A 26601-nucleotide genomic window follows, 5' to 3' on the forward strand; every position below is an offset into this window, starting at 1 on the left:
GGGTGTTCCTAAATAATCATGGCTGACGCGTTTGGAGATGGCTTGTTCAGCGTGTTTGATGATGAACAACAAACTACCACGAGCAAAAAGATTCTTCCACCAGTGCCCCCAGAAACAGGGTAAAGTCTCCGAATGTGTGCACAGCAAAATGTAGTATTTTAAACCCAAGGATGGCTTGTACAGGGACAGTAAACGCGGCATCACGTGTGCTCGTGACAGTGAAACACCCCTGTGAGTTCGTTAGCATCGTTAGCTTGTTAAGAAGAGACAAAATGTGGCCCGTTGTTGCTGATAAAAGCCAACATAAAACGTTTTTTATTCTGTTACACGATTTTGCTAAAGGGCTGCAACTTGTTAGGTCAATTTATGAAATTGTCCAATATGATATATTGCTGAGAAAACACTGACCAAGTTAATTGTTCAATGTGAGCATACGTGTGATTGTGTGAAGTAGCTAAGTGATTATTCTTCTCATAATTTCCAGCAGGCTGTACACTGAGAGGTGTAAATGCTATCCTCCACAGTTCAAAGTTCGTTATCATAGTCACATTTATTAATTTGCAATGTATGAAAGGGAGTGGTATTTCAAAATGTGTATATAGCAGGACAAGTTGAATTTAAAAATGTGTTTTTAACTATAATTTCTGCAAAATTAATCGGATTGCCCTTGCATGGCAAGGCTCTCTTAAGTGTGCCCACAGAGTAAGTGATAAAAAAGAGGATGATGATGGAAAATAATAAAGAATTATTAGAGCAGGTAAAATAGGGCATTCTCGCTATTTGCCATAACAATAAAAGGCATATTAAAAAGAAAACATAGGGCCTTAGCCCATGTCTGGGCCCTAACTACAGCCATTATATAGATATAGTGTAGTGAAAAGCTGTCAGATAATGTGCGGTTTTAAGTGACTTTTAAAACATCTGGTAACTTTCCATAATGAACTTGTTCTGTTCAGTCTAGACTAACATAAGTGTATACCTGTCTGTGCTGTTCTCTTTTTCAGGAAAGCTGTAAGTAAAAATGGCTCCGACAAGGATGCTGGTCCCTCTGCACGGCTCAAGAGGGAGGTGGACAGTGACGGCGGAGAGGAGGTGGTGTTTGAGAAGAAACCTCGACTTGAGGCAGCCTCTGCTAATGACCTTAAGTGAGTGAGAGGAGTTACAGCTCAACACTGTACGACTATGCGTTTTGATAATGTGCTGGAGGTGACGCTTTAAAAGATAGTCGAGGTTTGTTTTTGTTTTTTAAGTGTCGTTGTATGAGGTATAAACACAGTAACAGTACTGACCTAACTGAGTGTGCTGCTACATATGCTGCCATTTGTGTGAATAATCCTTGGACGCAGACACATACTCTCACTGTTAATAAGGCTGCAGGCAGGAACGGGGCAAACAAGAGTTTAGTAAGTTCAAATGCGTTATCTTGAGACTATGGTGTTTGAGAATCTTTTTCCCTGAGTATCACAAACTTACCAGATGAGGTAGCAGTGGAACAGGAGCTCCTCTGTGTCATGCTAGGTGAAATCAGTGTTTGATAATGGGTCAACAGTTCATTAAAGTAGACTTCTAAAAAACAATAACCTCAAACTATCCCTTAAATGTTTCTGTGAAGGTAACTCTTTTTTTTTGTTAACTTTAGTCTTGCAGAATTTATGCCCCAAGTGAAGGTGGAGCAAGTTGAAACTGTGGAAGGATGCTCACATGAGGTAAGGGAATCAAATTCAACAATTGTTGCATTTAATATTATTTGTTAAATCTTTATTTGCTGAACATGTTGTCGTTTTCCCTTTAGGTGGCTTTACCTGCCAGTGATGAATATAAACCTCTGAAATCCAGAGTGGGAAAAGCAGCCAAGGTAAATTGATATACAATTTGTTTTTTTAGGGGCCGGGGGTTGACCGAGTTTGATCATAATGTCCAAATACAATTTTGCTTGTCTTGCAGGAGTACCCTTTTGTACTTGATCCGTTCCAGCGTGAGGCCCTCTTATGTATTGACAACAATGAGTCTGTGCTTGTGTCTGCACACACATCTGCAGGCAAGACTGTCTGTGCTGAGTGAGTATAAATTGGAACACTGATAAACTTTGTTTTATACACACATTGAGGCACAAGCTGGCTTCTCTACTGTGGCAGCATATGTCAGAACTGAGTGTGGTATTTGTATTTAAACTCTACGTTAATAGCACTCTGACAAACTAAATCCTGCATTTTTAAAAACATTTCTTTGGGGGAAAAAAGTTCCAGTTTGACAACGGGCATCTTTTAGATCAAGCATTTATATTCAGTCATTATGATGATGTCAGATGTGTAATCTAACCTTGCTTATCCGATATCCTCACATTGCAGATATGCCATAGCGCTGGCCCTCAGAGAAAAGCAGAGAGTGATCTTCACAAGCCCCATCAAGGCACTTTCAAACCAGAAATACAGAGAGATGTACGAAGAGTTTCAGGACGTGGGTCTGATGACTGGTGACGTCACCATCAACCCCACTGCCTCTTGCCTCGTCATGACGACAGAGGTGGGATTTTGATGATGTGTAAAACAAAGCAGACATAATTAGATTTGTGAGATCTCACAGTTATTGTAGAGTGATGTTAGGAAAGTTGTGCTGAGAGGTTGATGTGACTCATTAGCATCTTTTCTTCTTCCAGATCCTGAGGAGCATGTTGTACAGAGGCTCTGAGATTATGAGGGAAGTGGCGTGGGTCGTCTTTGATGAGATCCATTACATGAGAGATGCAGGTGGGCACAAAACGAATTAATGAACAGCACAAGCACCTTAATGACCAGTGTATCATGTGCAATGAAAGTGACTTTACTGTACCTTGCGTTTCAGAGCGTGGTGTGGTGTGGGAGGAGACCATTATTCTTCTTCCTGACAACGTGCATTATGTCTTCTTGTCAGCCACCATCCCCAATGCTAGACAGTTTGCTGAGTGGATTTGTCACCTCCATAAACAGGTGAGAGACTGCAAATATTGGACAGAGCATTAGAAAAATATGCTTTTATAGTCTGTTCACTGGTGGAATAGCACTAGTCACATTACAATCTAATGCAAACGTTATGCTTAGTATGTCGTATTACTCTCTATCACGGACAATAATGCACACAGTTTTGTAAGCAGTAAACCACAGGTTCTCATGATAACATTAAGCATGCAAGTGCAACCTGCCAACATTTTAGAAGTATCAAAAGTATCAGTCACTGGAACACGTTTGCAGATATGAGTATGAAAACAAATGAAAGCCATTTTTTTTTTACCTCTTTATCAAATTGTATCACTGTACTCTGTATTCCAGTTGTAGGCCAAATACTTTGAGCTTAATTTCTTATGAAACTTGAAGACACCATTTTTGCACACACACAAACTTCTATGCAGTTTTAGAAGGAAAAAAACAGCTGTTGCATGTTAAAGTGGTATTTAGTGTGACATACTCTTACACTTGAACGTTACCACAAACCTGGATTGGAAACCTACTTTGTTACTCGTCAAAAATATCTGCTGTGAAATAGATCTATTTACCACATTTATTTAAGAAATGCCTTTTATTGAGTTTGCTAATATGTAGGACCAATTTTCAGTCACATAATAATTTCAGAATAATTTGACAGACAAAAACAGCAAAGCTGGTGCTGCCTTGAGACGTGTGCACAGCACTGCATTTCCCATGCTTTTCTGTTCTAAATAACTGTTTCTGTTTCTTGTCTTGTAGCCATGCCATGTTGTTTACACAGACTATCGTCCCACTCCACTGCAACATTACGTTTTTCCAGCAGGGGGCGATGGTCTCCACCTGGTGGTTGATGAGAACGTAAGGATATTTAAAGACTACACTTGCTGGGGCTATCAGGGAGAGTTGATGCATCAATGACAAAGGGGTTTTATAGAACTTGAATTAAATATGTCTCCTTTCATATTAGACCCAGTCGACTGACAATTGCCTCAATAATATGACTTATCTCTCCAATATCTGTGGGTTTTCACCAGGGAGACTTCAGAGAGGACAATTTCAACACGGCTATGCAGGTGTTGAGAGATGCAGGCGATTCTGGGGGCAGCAGTGGAGGTGGCAAATGGGACCCCAGAGGACGAAAAGGAGGCACTAAAGGTGTGTCTTTGTCCGTCTTCAGTATTAAAATATCTGTAATGTCATTAGTTAGCAGTTTAGTATTATCCTCATTCTCATTGTCTAACTTGTTTGGTTACATCAGGTTACGCCTGTATTTATTTATCGGTTTAATTCTTTCCCACAGGCCCATCCAGTGTGTTCAAAATTGTGAAGATGATCATGGAGAGGAATTTCCAGCCTGTTATCATTTTCAGCTTCAGCAAGAAAGAGTGTGAGGCCTACGCACTGCAGGTGGCCAAACTGGACTTTAACACAGGTATGTGCTTTTATCACAACTTATTAGGGATGGGCATTTTGAATGGCTTGATATGTGTCCAGTAGCGTTATCACAACCTTGCGTATGTACTGTGCCGATATCAGTCTTGTAGTAATTTACACCATATAAACCATGGAGCTGTTAACGGCATGTTTGTGCTGATGCATTTTCCACCAATCGATTTCAATTAATTTCTAAGACATAATTCTCTAACTGTGTGAATATTCTTCCATTTAAAAAGAAAGAAAGAAAGAAGCACCCCACAGCATGACGTTTTTACTATATGTATATGGTGAAGCATGCCATATATAGGATTTATATAGTATCCTGTAATTTTGACCAGTATTGCATCAATACCAAGTACCCTATTGACTTATCACTCTCCTGGTACATCTTGTAGCACTTGGACCATATACTCTCTTAATATACTCACAAATAATCATGTTAACTGATTGTTAATTTGATTTGATTTTCTAATCAAACAATTAGGAACATTCATGCACATCCATACAACTTATGTAGTGTGTGTATGTGTCTCAAACCTATGCTCGACCCGCCTGTGGAGATTTGCGTCCTGTACAATTTAGCCCTTTTGACACGGAGCGCATTACATACGATACGTTTGCACAAGCACAATTTGCTTTACCACAATTACGCAACAGTTTGTGCTATCAGAAAACATTCCAGTGGTTTCTGAAACCTGAGAAGTTGCACGTCAAAGCCATCATGTGGTTATTACAGTAATTTCACCCGTGCTGTTGTAGGAAGCCAGTGTATCGGCGCCTGTACATAGTTTCCATTATTTGGCCTGTTTTTAGACATTGAGAATGGCATTTAAAACATATTTTATATTGTTCAAAATTTCCATGCATAATCTAAAATAAGCAACACACATTTTGAGGTTTAGATCTTAAAGGGTTAATTCTGAAACTTGCGCATCAGCAGCATTGTTAGCATGACGTAATAGCAAGTACCCGTGATACTCCTTCACTTGTTGCTTTTGAGTTGGCTTATATGGGTTTGATACCACATAGTAAAAGGTTTACATCAGACTCTGGTACCAGTAGATTAATGGCAGCTGATACGTTTTTTGGCATGAGATCGTTTTCTTTTCTTTCCTTTTTTTTGCTGAGCTGAATGAGGTCAAATTGTGTCGAGCTTATTCATCTCGCTGTAAATCACTGCTCTCTTTACTCTGTTTACGAAGCATAAATTCTGCTGCTCTAAATACGATAAGGATAAAACATTTTCCAGACGTGACAATTCAGACTTTGATTCATAGCCCCCTTATTATACATTTCATAATCTAATGATATTTTCCTCTCTGGCACATCTGTTATTCCAGCAATTAAAACTCCTCACTCATTCATCATTTAAGTAGAAACTCAAGTGTCGGCTTGAGATAATGAATCTCTTCTTCGCAAAATTATAGCGTTTAACTGTGGGTTGTTGTTTTCACAGCACTCTTCAGGTATGATGTAACACTGTTCAGCACATTCAACAATGAGGATAATTTTGGTTACATTCACAGTGGTTGAGTAGAATGTCTTTGCACACTTATGTAACAAACCAAATCAAATACTTTTTTGTGATAAACTGTCGAGACTTTTGTAGGGGGTTGAAATTAAGCAAGAGAAACACTCAACGAAATGTGAAATAGTTGGTGAGCCAAAGAGAATGAATCCTCCCCGCTGAGTGATTAACACGAGTATGGTTTATTGTCCATGCACAGCTGCTCACGTTGTTTAGTCCGTTGGACAAGTGAGGTTCTTTCTTGAGGACAAATCTCTGTCTCTGTCAATAATCCAACAAGCTCCATCTGCTCCTGTCCATATCTTTTTGTCTGCGTGTGAAATAAAACAGGTTTAATAAGTGTCATAAAGTAATACTGTCTTCGTAAATTAGGTTTGATTTTAATATTTTGCTCTTCAGTCACTGAAGGCTTCTCTTCTGTAAACATTCTGCCGACATTTTTCACCAATATTGCACAGAACAAACTTAAATCTTCAGCCAAAGATAATGTTTTGAGAATCTTTATTTGGCATTGTGGGTCGGTTAGGTCTGGGGTGAAAGCCACGTGGCTCTCGTCTGTCCACTTTCGCCTCCCTCTACCTTTTCTACTTGCACTCACTTCTTCAATTCTTATTGTTTTTTTCCCCTTGGTTTTTCTTTCTTGAACACAAAAAACACTCTTCTCTTCCCCCAATTGTGTTGGTTTTTGCGTTGGTAGTCGTGTTGTAGTCGGGGGGGGGAACTATTGGTGCTGATGGATAATTTCCAAGCAAGTAAGCGACAAGCTTTGCAGATCATAGAAAATGTGACTGGTGGAAACATAACTGTTTCCATGAATGTTGTTTAGACACTAATTACTGTTTAAAAGGAAACTCTCAACTTTTTAGTATTCCACCTGCGTAACACTGGTAATACAGGGTTTCTGTCAAAAATGTAAAATCTCCAAACCCAAATCTGGAAAGAGTTATACAGCTGTATGTAGAACACAACAAGCAGACATGGTATAAACTGTGAGTGCTACATTAAGCCTATTGCAAGGTATCTACATCAGGATTGTTGTGATCATTCATGGTCCCCAGAGGAGGAATACTCCAGTCTTGGGCCTGTTGCTTGTTTCGCTGTATAGATTGCAGTGGTGTAAGTTAATGTACTAAAGATGCTTTTATAGACTTAAGTTGTTTTGATATCTGCATCTCTATAGATCACAGAAAGGTTACTTTATTAGTTATATCTTTTATTAAAAGTCCCTGCGTCATTACCCAGCTCATTTTAATTTATAATTTAAAGTGGTTGTCCTGACTGTTTTAGAGTTAACCTGCTTTGTACATTGACCTAGTATTGTGTTGTCTCTGGCATTGGTTGCTTTGTCCCATTGGCACTGAAATCATCTGGCTTTACCAGTAAACACTGAGCCATCAGACTTTTTGGAAGTCTAAGTTTGAAACCGGGCACACGAGAGGGCCGTTTTCCCGAAATGGTTTCATAAATACAAGTCTGACTAAATTTTTCACACTGAAAGAAAAAGAATGGCTGCCTTCCAGCAAACAATGTAACTTGGTTTGCACAATAATAGGACTCTGCTGGTAGTGACACACTTGGTGCAATCATATTTAGCAGACTAGACAAGAATAGATTTTTGGTAAAAAATGGTACGTAATTGCACCAATTAGAGAAATGTTTCTGACATTTCACCTGGCTGTGATTTCCAGCAATTTAATAATTCCCTAAAAACAACTCCTTGTGTTGTCCCATGCAATTATTAATGTTCAAAGTTTCTGAATATAACCACTTATGTTTTGAACGTCTTACGAGATCATGATTTTTTTTTTTGTCATTATTGCAGATGACGAGAAACGTCTGGTGGAGGAGGTGTTCAACAACGCGGTGGACTGTCTTTCAGATGAAGACAAAAAACTCCCTCAGGTGAGACGTGCTGCACTCAAAGCTCGTACAGTAGCCACTGTTCTTGTACCTGTCCTCAACATTTGTTAAGCTTGGTTATAACAAGCACTGAAAAATAGACTTACTATCTCCTTTAGTCATTTCTGCTGAGACAACACATTTAAACAACCTAAATGTAATTTGCTGCATCCATAATTAAATAATAATAAATAATACCAACAAAGACTGTTGTTTTACCCGGTTGTAATGATAAAAATAACCATTTGAAGTAATTGGTGTATATATCACCACTGTAAAAGTAAATCATACAGTACATCACAGTTCAACAAAATTGTTTCAGTGCTTTTCCTCTCTGTCTGTCTGTATGTGATGCAGTGTGAAAACATTTTCCCTGAAACCGATAAACAAATACTGCTGTCACTAATGTGCGTATTTCTTGGTGTGCCTCAGGTGGAGCATGTGCTGCCGCTGCTGAAGAGGGGAATAGGTATCCATCATGGAGGCCTGCTTCCCATCCTGAAGGAGACGATCGAGATCCTTTTCTCCGAGGGCCTCCTCAAGGTACGAGCGTCTCCTCAAGATCCTCATTAAAAAACACTTAAAACAAATAAGGTGCATCATGGCAGCACAAGAGCTACAGTGACTTGGATTGTAAATCATTATCAATGAGTGATAATGATTCAGCATGTGATACCATCAAAATATTCATACTATACTATATAATGTGTGAGGCATTAACCAAACAAAAAACAATTAAACTGCAGCCTTTAATTCAAATTGCTATTTCAATTAGAAAATTATTTTATTTATTTATTTTTTTACAATATAAGTAGCTCCTGCTAATACATGAACAAGGCAATGCGTAAATGATTTTGTAGTATCGAAAAGATATTAGCGACTAACAGTGTTTTAGGAAATACCTCACCAGTTTGTTTGTATTAGAAGCAAATTCCACACACTGGTGCTGCCAATTTCAGGTTTCCCATGTTCACTAGTAAGTGAGCATTCAGACTGAAAATAGCCCTGTGTTAAAACAATGAAGGGGGGGGGGCACTGTGGTGGGGCTGTATTGTCTCAAGTGTGAGATGATATTTGATCCAATAAGTCATTTTAGATGAGTTAAAAAAGGCTTATCTGAAGCCAGAACTCAGTATTGCAAAGTTCATGGTGACATGTGTGAGGTGAACAGTAGGAAAATCTACCAATGCAATAAAGTAATCGACCAGACATTTGGGCTTCCGTGGCTGCAGCACAATGAATGCCACTGGATGATGTCACCTTTGCAGCAACAGTTGAACAAGGTTCATCTCATTCAAATGAAAGGGACGTTTTTTTCTCGCAGAATGGTGTGAAAGCAGGCTAACACAAAGATTATGTGCCAACAAAAGGCTGTGAAGAAGAATAGTGTTTGCAGAAGAAGCTTTTTAAATCATAAACTTAAGGCACTTGGGGATGGATGAGTAGGCATGTGCACAGTTTTGATTAAAACACTTTTTTAATTAAATGTGGTATCATCAAAGTCTTGTAACTAAGCCACGTAGTATAATTCATAAAATTCCAAAAATTCCTCCCTTATTTTTGAATGCCCTCAGACTCTATTATGATTTCTTAAGGTTCCAAAAAGACTCGACAAGGCATCTTTAAAAAAAAAAAATTGGATAATGACATTGTTGAAATATTAGGGCGACAATTTTCTCATTGATTTTCTTCTCACCACAGGCCCTGTTCGCCACAGAGACGTTTGCCATGGGCATCAATATGCCCGCCCGTACTGTGCTCTTCACCAGCGCACGAAAGTTTGACGGCAAGAATCATCGTTTTGTAAGACAACACACACACACATGCACAATATTATCAAACTGGCTACTACATTTTCACTCTGATAATGTTAAATACATATTTTTCTAATCTTATTTCTCCCTCAGTCAAAGAGAAAACCCCCTTTTTTTTTAAGTATTTAAGAGATTCAGTACATATACATTATACACTTAATCATTATCTCGCATCTCCAAAGAACTTTACAGTTTGATTCTTCTTTTTTAAGATGTTATAAATGCATTTTGGTGCCTTTTTAAGGGAGTTTCTGCTGTGTAAAGCTCTTCATAAATAGTGCTATCCCTTTAAAACAACAACTTAAGCATGTCAACAGTGTGTTACTGTTGCATATGGAGTGTTTTTTCTCTCTCTCAGGCCTTTATATGGCCTTCAAGTCCTGCAGCTTGCATCGCCACATTAACAGCCACGTCCTGCCTATGAGAGGTGGGGGCTGTGTGTGTGGGGAGCTGCCGTCGCGTCAAATCAGCCTTCATCATCACTACACACACACACACGCATAAACACGCATGAGGAGAATACAAGAAGCAAACTGCCCTCCAAGAGGTTCATCAGGAACATCTGGTGCTTCTGACTGCGCCAAAGCTCCACGCAGGCACTCGCTCACTTCAGCACACAGCTCTCATTCCTGAAAACTCACTGTGTTTCAAATCATGAGCAGGTCCCTCAGCATTCCTAAATGATTATTGGATCATTTGAGCACAAAAAAAGAGTCATATCTGCCTATCTATTTTTTTTCTTACTTCCCAGAGACCTGTAGATATGTGGAGATTAATCAGATCCATGTGTGATGTAGAGATTAGCCCTGAAAGACTTGTAAAAATCGTTTCCCCATCTAGATTTTTCACTGTGCAATAACAATGACAACAACTGTTTTTATTATTACCCCACTATGCACTCGCTAATTGCTTAATGTCTTGTGTGTTTTGATGTGGATTAGATTACATCAGGTGAGTACATCCAGATGTCTGGACGTGCCGGGAGGAGAGGAATGGACGACAGAGGAATCGTTATTTTCATGGTGGATGAGAAGATGAGTCCGGCTGTGGGCAAACAGCTTCTCAAGGTACATCAACATGCAGGCTATGGGTATCTTTTTAGTATACAACATCAAGTTATCGGAGTTGCTACTAACAGTTATTTTCATTATTATTACATTTGCCAATTGTTTACTCGATATATCCGTTAGTTGTTGGTTGTTGTTTGGTGAAAAATGTCAAATAATGACTCCCAGACCTCAAAATGAGGACAGCCACAATGTTTTGTTTTGTCCACAAACCCAAAAAATATAGTAGACTGTTTGAAGAGCAAAGGAACCAGAAAGTATCCACATTTGAAGAAATCCAACTTATCTGATCAATCAATTTCAACTATTTTGACTAATAAACGCCAGCTGATCATCAACTACCATTCCATTAATTATTGCAACCCTTGAGCTTATTAAGACAAACAAGTGGAAGTAATTAAAGTTGACTGGAGTCGCTCCCTTTGTGAATCATTCGGGTGCTCAACACTTGACACGCAGAAAGGCAAGGGAGTCTTGGCTTTTTGAGTTTGGGTTGACACATTTATTGCTGTGCTGCTATAAATATCTAGCTGCATAGATTTTAAAAGTGGTTGCATGCCAGTGTGAAACTGGTTGTTGGTGCTGTCACGCCGCTTAACTCCCAGGGCGTTTTTGGAGAAAGATGAACACGTATCTGCGGTTCTGCCTTTTCGGAGGTCATGTTTGCAAAATCATTCAGTTTATTTTGGGGGGAAAGTGACTTTCAGCCTGTATTTACTTGGACCCTCTCTGCACTTTTACTAAAAGCTAAAATCATTATGAAAACACATTAAACCACAACTCTATTACTAGAATAATATGCAAATGTGTAACCTGTGTTATTGTATGATGTTGTTTAGGGATCAGCTGACCCGTTGAACAGTGCCTTCCATCTGACCTACAACATGGTGCTGAACCTGCTGCGTGTGGAGGAGATCAACCCTGAGTACATGCTGGAGAAATCCTTCTACCAGTTCCAACACTACAGAGCTTTGCCTGGTGTAGTGGAGAGTAAGTGTTCTTCCATGTGTAGTTCTGCACTCTCCAGGCTGGATGAGATAATAACATTTAGACAAAACGATTTTTTGATTGTACTAATGCAGTGATTTATTCAAGACACTCTAAAGACTACAATAAGCCATCTTTTGTGCCACAAGTTGCTGTTTTTGCCATTGCAAAGTGATCACTGTCAGCTGCTTTAGCTGCATTTTTTAATAATAATGAATCTGCATAATGTCTGACAGATTGTTTGGCTTAAAAAAAAAAAAAGCAGAAATGCCACTTCATTTTCCCACAGTCTCAACAACAGTCTGATGCAACAGTCTAGTGGTCTTCTTTGGGCACAATACACATTAGATCCTAAATAAATACAGAAAATAAATAAAGAAAAGTATTTAGATTGAAGATTCTCAAAATGCCTTGTTATGGTTTAGTTCCAGGCTAATATTTGAATCACATTTCTGATTTTCTGTGCAGAAATAACGAAGCTGGAGGAGCAGTACCATGGCATCGAGATCCCTAACGAGGAGAGTGTGGTCACTTACTTTAAAATCAGACAGCAGCTGGCTAAACTGGGCAAAGAGATACAGGAGTTCATCAACAAACCCAAAAACTGCCTGCCCTTCTTGCAGCCCGGGCGACTTGTCAAGGTGCAGCTTCACTCACGCAAAGTCTGATGATGGGAGAACCGTTACAGATGCTAACTTCATGATCCCCGTTGTGCTCTAATAGGTAAAAAATGAAGACCTTGACTTTGGCTGGGGAGTGGTCGTTAACTTTTGCAAGAAGTCTAACGTGAAGGTAAGGTTCTCCTGCTCTCCTGTCACGTGAATGAGAAGCCATAAATATGTGGCTGTGATTAACGTGTCTGTCCTTTCAGAGCGTTGCAGACTCGGATCCGCTGTATGTGGTAGAGGTTTTGCTCCACTGTAATAAGGACAGTGTGAAAGATGCTGCAACTGAGGCTGCTAAACCTGCTGCACCTGGAGAGACTGGAGAGATGCAGGTGGGTAAAACGAACACACCGCTAAACAAAGCTAAATTAATATCCATCAGTTTGTTTTGAAGATCTCAGACTTGCCATTTGGCATTGTTCACTATACAGTGTACAGCAGAAACTGAATTGCATTTCAGTGGCTCTGGAAACTAATATGCAGTGATGTATAATGTGATGAGACCAATATTATGTTATATATATTTTTTTTAGTAGTGTACTTTTATTATTAGTTTCCACCATTCTTTGAATACATAGACCTGTTTCGTTGTGGTCTCCTCTGGGGGCAAACCTCCTTTGAAACTTTAGTGAGTGAGGAAGGAAATATTCAATACCTCGTTAGCCAGCACGTCGTCTTTTGTTTTATTTTTGTTTCTTTTTTCTACAGTGGAAACGTTTATGTGTTGGTACAAACATAAAATGTGGCAATTTTCAATTGGAAAGGGATATGAAATATGAGAATTAAACTAAAATTCATTTCATTTTGCCGCCTATTAAAATTGTGGCAAGTGAAAACTGGTGTGTGGCCTGAGGAGGTATTTTGTAATTTGATTTCTATGATGTTGTTTATTTGTGGTTTGACTGCAATGCTTTTAGTTGTGTCATCTTATTCTGCTGTGGTCCGTTGTCATCCATATGGGAATTGGTACCACTCTTTGATCTTCATGCTTGGAGAATTCACACAAGAGTTAGAAATCATAAGTACTGCCTTTTCCCCCAGGTGGTTCCTGTGATGCTTCATCTTGTGACTTCCATCAGCTCTGTTCGACTTTACATCCCCAAAGACCTGAGGCCCTTTGACAACCGACAGCTCATGCTCAAATCCATACAGGTAAAAAAAAATTGTGAAAAATCGCCATCGTGAAAGAAATGTACCGCTATTCTTAGAACTCAACAACTGACTTGTTGTCCACTGTTGCCCCTCAGGAGGTGCAGAAGCGTTTCCCCGATGGCGTTCCCCTGCTTGACCCCATAGATGACATGGGCATCAAAGACCCTGCACTGAAGAAAGTCATTCAGAAAGTGGAGGCCTTTGAGCACCGCATGTACTCCCACCCTCTGCACAGTGACCCCAACTTGGAGTCGGTATATTCTCTGTGTGAGAGGAAAGCTGTGGTGAGAAACTGCTAAATGTCAAACCCTATTCAAATGTGAATCTTTTATACGGATTAGAGTTAGGTTAATACTTTTTTTTACTGTTCATTTTTTTTAATTTATCTCTGTTATTCATCTACACGTTTTGCTTTTGTTTTATATGGAGCAGTGACCTTCTCCAATGACCATGTGGGCTTTGGCCACATGTTGTATACAGTCATACAAACGCAGGAAGAAAGACAGGACATAGCATTTACAGGGCCTCGCCCTCATTCATAGGTCAGAACAAAAATGTCATCTGATCACGCTTGTAATGCAAATGGTTTTACAGTAGAACCATACAAAGAATTGAAATTTTAACCCCTTATCTTGTTTTATGATTGGATTCATCGTTCCACGCACAGTAAATATGTAATAGTTGTTGATATATTTCTGTGCGAGTCAAACGAAAGACATGAGTCATGCTGCGAGCACTGCTACTGTTTTTTTTTTTTAAAGTATCCAAAGGAAGAAAATATGCAACTTATCGGGGTAAAGAAGTGAAACTATTGACAAAGATAAACATGTAGTTTTTAAAATAAACCCGTTGCTACACTTTAAAACACAAAATATCTTCTTTGCAAAAAGTGAATTTGATGACATGCTGTACAATTGTATCCACAACCAACGGTGCCCTCACCCCTCACTAAGTAGGACCCTTATAGTGCGTTCCAGAGCCCATCCAAACAAATGGGATGTGGGACTTATTCTACCTGAACTGTTCTAGCTCCTACTTCAAAGTGTTCCAGGCAATTGAAGTCGAAATGTCAACTTGGACTTCACTAGTACGAGGTCCCACTTCGACAGGCATTCCAGTGCACTTTTTATAGTTGGAGGTTGAATAAATCCCACGTCCAACTGATTTGGATGCGCTCTGGAACGAACCATTATCACACGGATGTTTCCTCAAATTAATTCTTCCTTGATCATAATGTAGTCAGTACTTCACCGAGCTCATTCTCTGCTGTTAACGAGGCTCGGTGTGATCTGTGAAAAACACGCAGACAGACTTTACTGATGTCGGAGGTAAACCAGACTGTGTTTGACAATTTCCATAAACATTTACATCTCCTCGTGGTCTTTCTTGGCGTGTGCTCCTGGCAGCAACAAGAACCTTTTTATGTCTCATTTGTGTATGTGATAGATTTCTTGACAATCTTGTGCAGTCTGTGGATCTGAGAGGTCGGCTTTGCTTTGAGTAATGAACCGTGATGCTCAAATCTCTTTGTAGCTGTGTTTATTTGTGGTGTGGTGGCAACGTTTTGGCAGATAACTGGAGTATTCAACTCCTTCACAATACAATGTTAAAAAAAAAAATCACCTCATGGCTAAAACCTCTTGCAGCTTTCAGTAACTGAAATATTTTCTGGAAACCCTGGAAATGTCTCCAGGTTACATAATGTGAGGGCTGCGTGATTTAATGGTGTGATATATTTTTTTTGTGTGTGTGTGGGTTCTAGATCGCAGCAGATGTTCGAACGGCCAAGAGGGAGCTGAAGAAAGCACGGACCGTCCTGCAGATGGACCAGCTCAAGTGCAGGAAGAGAGTCCTGCGACGCCTGGGCTTCGCCAGCCCCTCTGATGTGATCGAGGTGAAAGGGCGAGTTGCGTGTGAAATTAGCAGGTAAAGAAAGAGGACAAGAGTTTGTATCAATACAAACACAAACATCTATGGGTTATGGTCACTCAAACACGGAAAGTATTCGCCAAAATAACCAACTGGAAGTCAAAAGAATCCAGCTGGAATTCCTCACTTTTGTGATTCAGATAATGAATCCTCACCACTGTTATCAGATCAAAGGGATTATTGTGATAGAGGAATTTTATCCAGGAAATGTAGCACTAAGCTAAGAAAATGTGCAGTTGGATATTTGTCTCCCTGCCTCCATGATTAATGGACATTATATAGTAAAGCTGTTATATGTAGCAGGGTTTCTATGATATAAGTGTTCAGTTCAGTTTTACATCCACTGCTGTTGCAAATTTTGGCAATGAGTTCACTTAGAAATGTAGAAGTCCAGGTCCCCGTTGAAGGGAAAGAAGGTGCAAACTGTAGCTGTGTTTCTATTTAAATGTTCTGCAAATTTTTTAATTTGCATGAATGTTTTTCTGTCTACTGATCTTAAACAAATATTGGGAAAAGGTTCCATAAAAGGTCATTGAACTTCATGGTGTCTGAAACAAAATGTGTATATATTATGTGCACTTCCATCCACTGCTGTTGCGGAAATATTGGGAGTTAGATCACAGAGAGGTGTAAAAGTTCCTTTCACCATAGAAGGATAAGAATGTGCAACGTGATGACGTAAATTTACAAAGCAACAATAACTGTTAACATTGTGGCCGTTTATTGCTGCATCTTGTCGAAATGTTTGTTTCTTGCACAAAGTTGAAGAATGTTGCGGTTTGCTCATCAGTGCACACAAACCTTCTCTGCTGCTGTTATTTACTGTTATTTTCCTAATTTCAGTCAACTTCAACCATCAGTGCACTTATTCACTTATTATTTGCCTTTTGTTGATGCATTTGATTTTCTACCTTCCTAGAAGTGTATGCACAAATTGAAAATGCTCTCAAAAGAGGCTGATGTATATACACTATAACTCAACTGCACATAGTCGGGAAGTGACTCTGGATCTTGAGCTTTATTAACTGTCCAAAGTGGTGTGTATTTGCAGAACTTTGCCTTTAACTGGAGTTGTTTCCTGTCCCATGCCTTGAGCGTGCAGTTTGTGACCAAAGTAATAAAACAACATCTAATAATTCCCTTCTCTGTGTTTATCTTTCCAGTGCGGACGAGCTCCTGTTGACGGAGATGGTGTTCAACGGTCTCTTCAACGATTTGACGGTGGAACAAGCCACGGCCCTGCTGTCCTGCTTTGTCTTCCAGGAAAATGTAGGAACAAACACTTTTAAAAAAAACACGTTCAATTCCTCTGATTTGTACAAACGGATACTAATTCCCGACCACTAAGATAAACGCAACCAAATTCCTCTCCCATTGGCATTCTTGGCCTCTTCTCGTGCTCTGCAAACAAACCAGAAACCTGAGGTTGTTTCTTTACAGAGTGTGAGTTTGTCTCACATGGTGATGCCTGTGCTGTCAGTGAGGTAACCCAACATCAAACAGTTTTCTTTGGCTTGACACCAACTCCGCCCACTGAACTCATCGAATGACAAGCAGCTGTCATGTATGCAATACGAGACTACTGTGTGTGTGTGTGTGTGTGTGTGTGTGTTTGCATGTATGGGTATATTTGTGAGGACCAAATAACATATAAACCTTGAGTGAAAATGGCTTATTAGGGTTAAGACTTGGTTTTAGGCTTAGAGGTGGGTAAGATCAGGATAAAGGACTAGGGGGAATGCATTATGTTTACAGGTGTCCTCACTATGACGTCTGCACAACTGCAAACAAAAAGCCATTTAATTTGTTTTTATTATACACAAAAGTGCTTTGTTCTAACATTGAACTCCTTTTACTTTGTATTTTATTTACATTAACCAAATGTGAGATATGTTTTATATACTGTAGAAAGGATGCATTCCGTGTTCACAAATGATTATTTGCTGCTTTTCTTTGTTCTATGTGATGATAAAGTAAATATGTTTGCCACATAAAAAAAAGAAAAATGGCTGGGTTACAGGAAACGTGACTCAGACTTGAGACTCTAGACTTTAGTTTTGGAATTTTTTTTCCACTGTCAAATCTTTGAAATGATGATTAAGGCCTTAATTTTAAGGAGAGCAGTGCAGCTTCTCAAACGTCATGCTGCACAGAGAAACAGGACCTACTTCTAAACTGTAGGACTTGTACCTGAAGGTCTTTCCCCCCCCCCCCCCCCCCGAGTACAGACATATTTGGTGTAAATGAATGTAAAAACAACCCAACCAGCGCTTCGGAACCAGACCCAAAACTGAGGACAATTATGTCATGCGGTTAAGAATCAGAGAGACTGCAGTCGGTGCAGGGAAATCAGCTGATTTAACAGGAGCTGCTTTGTTACACCCAGAAGTGAAGAAGCCTCTTGTGTTAGAGGTGAAACTCAAGCAAGTCCAGTTGGCTACAGCTAAGTCACAAGCACATGAACAAGTCTGTCTGGGAAAAAAAACAATTATCCATATTTAACAATTATCACAGTGTTTTCTACAATAAGCTGTTTGCTCTTACTGGGTAGCCCTATAGTATTATTATAACACATAAGAAATAATATTCTTCCACATATGTCAAATTGGACATGCTTAATTGACCATAGGTGTGAGAGTGGATGGTGGTTTGTCTCTGTGGTTCCTTAAATTATGGGAAAATATGGGAAGGAAGGAAACGTGACTCTGACTTTGAAGCCATTGTTTTAAAAGCCGCAGGTTCCAGTGTTTGTTGGTGAGCTGAGGTCTGCTTCTTTTTTCCACACGTCGTAAACGTGTTGAAATAGCAATATTTCATGATAAAGTAAACCTCCTTCTCTCCCTCAGGCCAGTGAGATGCCAAAACTAACTGAACTGTTGGCTGCACCTCTGAGACGGATGCAGGTGAGAAAACAAAAAATTATCTAACGATGAAACTGAGTTTCATATTAGTGAATACATCTGAACCCTTAACCCGTGCTGTGTTCAGGAGTGTGCGAAGCGCATAGCCAAGGTGTCGGCCGACGCCAAGCTGGACGTGGACGAGGAGACTTATCTGAACCAGTTCAAGCCTCATCTGATGGACGTGGTCTTCGCCTGGGCTAACGGAGCCACGTTCGCTCAAATCTGCAAGATGACCGACGTCTTTGAAGGTGAGTCACTGTTACGACATCTAACCTGGTGCATCTGTGCCAAACTAAACCTCACCAATGATCAGTGGTGGAAGGAACATAATGGTATTTATTTTACTATGAACACTAACCGTTCAACATTAAATGAATCAGAAATACACTCTATACATTGTTAATGTGGTGAACGACTATTCTAGCTGCAAATGTCTGCTTTTTAATGGAATATGTACATAGGTGTATAGAGGCCCATTTCAAGCAACCATCTCTCCAGTGTTCTAATGGTACATTGTGTACAAGTAAGAAAAAACTTTGCACAGCTATGTTAACTGAAGAGTAGGTCTGGGACATAGGGATGAAAAAAAATTAACAAATAATCCTGCACCATGTTTCTTTCCTTGACCTTCAACAGGCAAATTTAAGTTAAACTTCATATATTGTTAAAGATTAAACCACATTTCCGCTCTAAACTGCTTAGGTGGTTTAATTGTTCCATGTTCACAGGTTAATCTTAAACCCTAGTTTTAGGATCACTGAACTAAAACACAATAGTAACTAAACTTTATTGACCTCGACAAGACACTGCTGTTTACACTTTAACTCGTCGTTATGAAAACGTGAACTGTTTTCTCTGATATTCTGTTGTGAAGACCGAACTGACCCACACTGAGCTACAACACCACACCAAAAACACACATTTCACCTTTGAGTTTTTCCACTGTCACCCGTCTAAGAGTCTCACCAAGTGATTTATTACGTGCAGTTTGATTTTGAACCAAGTCCCATCGTTTTCCCTCGGCTTGTGTCTCTCGCTCCCAACACTGACCTCATCTGTGAAATATTGGATATTGTTGTAATAAGGAAGTGATGCTGAGCTGGAAAACTATCGAGTAATAATAGTGTTGGCGTAGGAGAGAGTTGGTGAACTTTTGAAATTTCCAAAATAATGAAGTTGGATTTTCTCCAATTTTCTGTCTCGTCGTTCTCTTTCAGTTTTGGTTGTGAAAGAAATAAGGTTGTTTTGTCATATTTTTCGGGAACATTTCATAAAAAGAATTTTAGATTCCACTTGACTGACCTTAACTCAGAACAGTGCAGGTCAACCTAATTAAATTAAGAGTATCATGTTACATGGAGGACTGTTGCACTGCTATTCTGACAAAACAGGATCCGCAGGTTTTAATGAATTAGCTTCTAACACTCACTCATGACTGTCTTAATTTGTTTGTGTGGTGCAGGGAGCATCATCCGCTGCATGCGGCGTCTGGAGGAAGTGCTCAGACAGATGTGTTCTGCAGCCAAAGCCATCGGCAACACGGAGCTGGAAAACAAGTTCGCTGAAGGTAAGAGAAATCTCACGCTAAAAACACTGCTAGTGTCGCAGCAGACTTACTTAAAGCAGATAGTTTTAAAAACGCATTTTTACTCTTTGACTTTTCGACCCGGTATGAGACGTTGTTTTTTTTAAATCTTTTATAGTTTTATTGTATGACTTGTTTATTTGTGTTTTATCGTTTGTTCTTAGGTGTATTAGGTCACATGGTTTTATGTTTTATTTATCTCTGATGTACAGCACTTTGTTTCAGCTGTTGTTGTTTTTAAAGTGCTTTATAAATAAAGTTGGATTGGATTACCCCATCCTCCTCAGGTGAGCCTGCAGAGCTGCCTGAAAGGATGAAGCGATTGGTGCATTTCCGTTATACAGTTCTAGCACTGCTCCCCTCGACCCTGCTCAGATGGGTGGGCTCGTCATAGCACGGCTGCATGAAACTGCAGTGACGTCGTTTTACGAACAAACTAGTGATGCTCTGAATCGGTTACTTGAAAAGATAAGGTCAGTACTTCCTGCGCAGACTTCATCTGACACAGTGAATGAACTGAAATACGACTGAACTGGTTTGTGATTTGCCTCACGATCGCTGACTTTCAGCGGTGTCGTCGCTAAATACACCAGACTCCTCTGTTAAATGTCGAGATTTTAAACGTTTCCTTGCCAATTGTTGGAGATTAACGCATGTTTTCAGGATTTTTAAGTCTTATTTATTAATAGATCTACAGTTAGGCATTATTCAGTTTTATTCCTGTGTCGGACGTCGCGCTCACGATTCTTCCAATGGCGTCGCTCTCTGACCAATCAGTGAGCGGCAGTCTGTCAACGTCACATTTTAGAACTTCACCCGAGCAGGTGCCAAAAAAGCACCGTATGTTATCCAGAGTCTTGCTAGAACTGTATAGTGGGAAAAGTGCCATATGTCAATATTCCAACCATTCCCAACATTCCTTTCAGTGTCTCACTACCTCACGTATGTTTCAGAGAACTAGAGACGGTTCCTTTACCTCAGTCATGTTTCATAGAACCAGGGATAATTCTTTTCTAGCATAGCCATTATGGTTCTGCCTTCCTTCCTCACTGTCACCATGGGCTTAATCAGCGTCATGTGAACTCCTTTGACAATGGCTTGAATGTAACTGACATTTGTGTGGATGCTAAAGGCTTTCAAACTAGTAACCTTTTCTTTTTTCCTTTATTCAAGATAGAATTTATAGCTTATTTGTTTGTGTTTTTGCAGGAATAACGAAGATCAAGAGAGACATTGTTTTTGCTGCCAGTCTCTACCTATAATGATCCCACAGCTTCTCATCGGAGTTGCTCGGCTGATGTTGTTGCTCACAGGTTTTGCTCATGATGCAACCTTTGTTTTGTTTTTTTGTGGCTCACATGAACACACATTTCACCTGTGAGTTTTTTGTGGCTCACATGTTGAACTAATTTTCATTGATTAGTTGGCGCTTTCTTTCGCTCATGACAACTCTACTCAAACTTCATAGTAAAGTGGTGTCAACAGTGCAATCCCACGTGTCTTTTATAAATGAGCCTGTTTGTCTGAGGTTAAGTGTTTTTCATTTTGATGAATGCACCTGCGTGGTTAAAATACAACGTTTATTGTTTTTATTTTTTTCTGTTTTTTTTCTGTTTTCTCGCAAAAAGGCGCCGTGACAAAAACAACCAGTGGACAAAGTAAAACAAGTCATGCTTTAATTTTTTATCAGACAACTTAAAACAATACATCCAAAACTTAACATGTGACTGTGGTAATAAGCATAATGTCTCCTCTTTATTATTTTAGACATTTGTACATATATGTAACATTTATTTTCAATAAAAGTCTGTATGTTGTTTTGTTTTTGAAAACATACAGATTATACAAAAATTACAATGTTGTCTAGTCACTTTATGTAAATAACATCAGTTCTTAGATACACAGGAAGCTGTGGTAGCAGCAGCAGTCTAGCAAAGGCAACACAGGACTTCACCTGACCGTCGACTCTTCAACTCTCTAACCAAGCATGACGTCAGCCGAGCTTCCTCTCTGACGACATGAGGTGAGACGGTTGGAGAATCGGACGTCGGGTGACGCGAGTGTGGAGTCTGCAGCTTGCTCTCTGATCTAGAAACAGCATGTTCTATCTTTGAGACGCTCTTTTCTTAACAGGGCAGCAGACTCCACGTGTCCAAGAGCTGGGGCTGCACTAAAACTGACCCTAAATCAGATCTTGTGACTCCAGGTCAGGAAATGCACAAAGCAGCGTTTACATTCATGGATTTCCAACCTTTCTCTCTCCCTCCAGCAGTGGTCAGACCCTTTTAGTGAGTGCATGCAGGTTAGTCGTCCCCCACTGGCTCAGTAGATCGATGGTTCCCGTTCTGACAGAACCTCTAGCCTCCCCCCCCCAGACCTAATCCGTTTCAGTCACATTTACTTTTGTTACAAGGGTTGGACAGATTGTCTCATTACTGTGATGGAAATCAGTGTACAAGGCAGCAAGTAAAAAATAAAATCAGAAAAGTCTTAAACAGGCCTGAGGTGTAGCTTTAAAAAAAAAAAAAAAAAAAAAAGTTTCTTCTGGAGATGCACAGTCATCCAATAGCTTACTTGAAGTTAAAATAATTGAAGTACTCCACACGGTAAATCCATGCAGGGTGTCAAGATGAGAATTTGTGTGAGACAAAAGGCTAGAGAGCTGAGATCCTTGGGTGTGCGTCTGGACAGAGCTGAGGCGTCGTCTTCCTCCTCCTCCGTCGCTTCTCACTTAGCTTAGTTTGGACTCTCAAAGTGGTTTCCGTTCGTCGGCGTCTCCTGCAGGGTCGTGTGGCCCAGATCCAAGTCTTTACTGGATTCTACTTGTGGCTTGAAGAAGTCCGATACGAAGAAGACCTGGTGGATAACATTAGGTGAGTATGAGCCAATGAAGAATGCAGTTTTCCTGCTTCCCTGACCAGATTTAAAGGTCCAGTGTGCAACATTTAGGAGACTCCAAGTAGGCTTTGGATAACTGTATAATTTCTTAATACAAAGTAATAGTTTTATAATAGAATAAGCTTTATATCTGTGGACTTTGCCTTACTGAGGCTTTCTACAGCGACCCGTTTGTATTGAAGCAGCTGACGACATAAACAGATTAGAATGATATTCTTTCTGGTATGTGAAGGTCATCCAAGTTCCCTGATGACTTTGGAAAAAGGGAGAATTGAGTGCAACAGTCTCACCATTAGATTTTTACACACTGGACCTTTGACAAGCTGTAGCTTCTCATTCTTCCAAGTCATACTTATTCAAGTGTTAATAAAACAGTAATAAGTGGACTGGAAGATTACAAGCACAGTCTCTTGATGTAGTTTTGTTATATTATCCAATTAAGACCTTGGATCCTGGGACATCTACGTTTCCAAAACTCGATTTAACCCTTTAACACAGAGCGTATTGAAGGCAACACTTTTGCGCGAGCGCACTCTGCATTACTGTAAGCAAGTCAATTTTTGGTAATTACGGTAATTTCACTCGCGCCATTGCAGGATGCTGGCGAATCAGCATCTTTGTCACCAGAGAGGAGAGGGATGAGAAAATGCCTTTACATAATTTTCCAACAAATGTTACTTTAAATATGTTTTATACTGTTCAAATTTAAAATCTAGTGTTCATGTTCAACTACAATGTTTTTCTTCATTTTAATTTGTTAATACACTACTTTAACATGCAGTAACGTGTAAATAACTGCCAGATATTTAAAGTTATTCTGGAAAACTGGGCAAAAGAACAGAATTTTCTGGCCCTTTTATGGATAAAAAATGCAAAAAAAAAAACCAAGGCTTAGGTGTTAAAGGGTTTTAACTGTGCATGGAAATGACCTGGAAATCTACTCCTCTTTTCAGTGTCGCCCATCCGTCGAACAAAGGCGGTTCAATTATTCTTTTGAGTCATTTAATCGACATCAGTTGTAGAGCATGATATCAGCTTCACTATTTACTTCCCTTTTTTCAAGAAGCCCCTGAAAATCATCTGCAAGCCACATTTTATTTTGGTAAACAGATGTTGAATTTGTACAAAAACGCCCTCTTCATTCTCAGAAATGGTCATCACTTCACCTCTGGAGAATCTTTGGTCAGATAAATGTCATTTGGGCCAAAATTAGGCGATTGCTGTAATAACAGGAAGTGTCTTTTTGTTTGTTTGATTTAGGGAGAAGCATTATTCTGGAAAACTGGGCATAAGAACAGAATTTTCTGGTGTTAAAGGGCATGGAAATGACCTGGAAATCTACTCCTCTTTTCAGTGTCGCCCATCAATCGAACAAAGAAGGTTAAATTATATCCCTCCTTCAAAGTAACATCAAGACGCAAAAACACTCACCACCAGGAGAGCCATGAGGGCCCCCTGCAGGAGTCCAGTCAGCACGTCGCTCCAGTGATGTTTGTAATCAGACACTCGCGACAGCCCCGTGTACACGGAGGCGGCAATCAGGAAAAACTGGATCGTGGGTCTCAGCAGCCTCGCCCACTCCACCTTGAGCCGCGCCTGCAGGTAGAGCTAGAGGGAGGAAGGATTGTGTCAACGATAACGGCTTTAACAAGCAGTAGTGTTGTGGAAATAGCATTCTGGTGAATAATAATTGTAGCAGGCAGGATTGACGTAAGAGTGACTCGGCTTCTTTTGAGTCATTTAATCGACATCCGTTGTAGAGCATGTTATCAGCTTCACTATTTACTTCCCCATTTCCAAGAAGCCCCTGAAATTCATCTGCAAGCCAAATTTTATTTTGGTAAACAGATGTTGAATTTGTACAAAAACACCCTGTTCATTCTCAGAAACGGTCATCACTTCACCTCTGGAGAAGAATCTTTGGTCAGATAATTGTCATTTGGGCCAAAATGAGGTGATTGCTGTAATAACAGGAAGTGTCTTTTTGTTTGTTTGATTTAGGGAAAAGCATTATTCTGATCCACTTCCTGTCGTACTTCTTTTCTTCCTCGGAATGGAGGCGGGGGGATGAAACAGCTACTGAATGTGAAGGTAAATGTTTAAATATCGGACGTAAATATCAGTTTGTCATACTTGAATGTCCACTCTGAGCAGAGGGACTGTTGGTGCCAGGAACTTTGTCATCCCCACGTCTATTTATATCTGCTGCTGCAGAATGAATCAGCAGCCAAAGAGACGCGCTTATCAGGGCCGGGCAGTAAAAATCTGCACTGAGCAAATATCAGATGTAAGTCAAAGATAACGCAAAACACAGACGCACAACGGTGAGGTGACGTAACAACAGTCACCAAGGTCTTCAGAGTCACATTCACTGCCCTGGTCAGAGTAAGATGAGAACATCAAGCATGTGTTACATAAGCTACCGTTAACAGCCTGTTAACTTAAGCTGTGGACAGAAATGCTCTCAGCAGCATTGTAAACATCTACTGCTCACTGAGGGTCAGGCACAGAGACCCGTGTTCAATCTGTGAAGACCAGGTGGTTAAAAAGGCCAAAAACATCCTGGCATCCGAGTTCAAGCTTCTACCCTCAGGTCGCTGTGTTTCCTTTACCCCTTAGCAGAACAATTAGGTTCTCCAAAGCTTTCATACCCTCAGATATCAGATGACTAAACTTCAGATTTCCATTTTAAAATTCCATACTTTTCCAGACTCAAATTCACAGACTTCTCTGAGGATTTCTCAGTCAATATTAAACATCTGAATACCTATTGTTGGATGCTTTTTATGTAAATAAATGGTTTTAAAATCCTTCACTAATTTTTCATGAAGCCAGCCGTCAGAAAACTTGCATGTACCCATGACACTGTCGCAGCCGACACGGATGGAAAATAATAAATAAATGGGAATTGCAGTCAGTTGGGTTAGTTACTTGTAATTTAATTTGTATATATTAATATATTTAATTTTAGAAAGTGAGATTATAGTCTGGAAACATCACAAACATTTTTCCATACTTTTCCCCCTTTTTCCATACTTATCCAGACCTGGAAATTACTCTAATTAAATTCCATACTTTTCCATGCTGCGCAGGAACCCTGAAACTTGGATCGGGGGAAATTTTTTTTACTAATATTTTACTAAATTACTTACTTACTCATTTTCTCTGTCCCTGTTGTCTGACAATAGATGAATTGTTCATCTGGGACCATTAATGTTTTCTGAATCTGAAACCGAACGCATCAAGCGTTCACGAAAGTGACTTTGTCTGAGAGAGCGACAGTTTAAAAGGGTAAACGAGCATCGCTGTAGTTGTTTTGATATTCCCGATACTTCCTGACATCTTTTTTATTTCATGTGTCCCACCTGTCTTTTTTCCATTGGCTGATTGTCAATGATTGATTGACTGTTACCCCTCACACAGATTTCTCTGTCAAATCTCAGTCAAATCCTCCAGTAACTGCACCTCCGCGCCTCACAAACTCAAACTAATAATTGCTTTAATCTGTACAAAACTACCTATTTCAGCCCATGACGAGTTAACTGTGGGCTAAAGCTGGGGAGAAAGTTGCATAGAGCAAAATACTAAGTAGGTCATTAGCTGTAGCTATGTACGAGGGAAAGGTAGAAAAACTGGCATGAAGATGAATCGGTCACTTTCACCGTCACGTTTGTCTGGGGTTGCCAAACGTTTCCCTAAAATAAGGATTTGTTCTGCATTGAACAGATGTGGAGAACACTTTGTTCCTTAATTTATTTTAATCATCAAGTCGGTGCC

At 39.8% G+C, this 26601-nt stretch overlaps 2 protein-coding genes across 2 annotated transcripts in view; one reads left to right on the forward strand and one right to left on the reverse strand.

Annotated features, from left to right (window-relative positions):
• Window positions 1-14: 14 nt before the first annotated feature.
• On the forward strand, window positions 15-21348 carry mtrex (Mtr4 exosome RNA helicase). Its single transcript, XM_083891222.1, has 27 exons — window positions 15-119; window positions 1005-1145; window positions 1640-1706; window positions 1793-1855; window positions 1945-2057; window positions 2349-2523; window positions 2657-2747; window positions 2842-2966; window positions 3720-3818; window positions 3995-4115; window positions 4261-4392; window positions 7748-7827; window positions 8257-8367; window positions 9526-9627; window positions 10580-10705; window positions 11545-11695; window positions 12161-12333; window positions 12416-12484; window positions 12564-12689; window positions 13399-13509; window positions 13605-13793; window positions 15272-15435; window positions 16602-16707; window positions 18285-18341; window positions 18427-18589; window positions 19804-19908; window positions 21136-21348. The coding sequence occupies exons 1-27, from the start codon at window positions 19-21 to the stop codon at window positions 21186-21188; spliced, it is 3114 nt and encodes a 1037-aa protein (XP_083747348.1). The 5' UTR covers window positions 15-18; the 3' UTR covers window positions 21189-21348.
• Window positions 21349-21533: 185 nt separating this feature from the next.
• plpp1a (phospholipid phosphatase 1a) overlaps window positions 21534-26601 on the reverse strand; it is a 17627-nt gene continuing 12559 nt past the window's right edge. Inside the window, exons 5-6 of the mRNA XM_083891235.1 lie at window positions 24256-24432; window positions 21534-22782 (exon numbers count right to left, since the gene is read on the reverse strand). Of these exons, the coding sequence (XP_083747361.1) occupies window positions 22663-22782; window positions 24256-24432 (297 nt within the window). The 3' untranslated portion in view covers window positions 21534-22662. The remainder of the gene's footprint in view (window positions 22783-24255; window positions 24433-26601) is intronic.

Source organism: Microchirus variegatus (assembly GCF_963457635.1).
Source record: "Microchirus variegatus genome assembly, chromosome: 1".
NCBI classification, from domain to species: domain Eukaryota; kingdom Metazoa; phylum Chordata; class Actinopteri; order Pleuronectiformes; family Soleidae; genus Microchirus; species Microchirus variegatus.

Excerpts from the sequence above, each read along its gene's own strand:
- mtrex (XM_083891222.1), top strand. The coding sequence starts at position 19 with ATGGCTGACGCGTTTGGAGATGGCTTGTTCAGCGTGTTTGATGATGAA. Across the intron at positions 120-1,004 it reads CCAGTGCCCCCAGAAACAGG|GAAAGCTGTAAGTAAAAATG; the intron begins GTAAAGTCTCCG and ends TCTCTTTTTCAG. Across the intron at positions 2,058-2,348 it reads GGCAAGACTGTCTGTGCTGA|ATATGCCATAGCGCTGGCCC; the intron begins GTGAGTATAAAT and ends CTCACATTGCAG.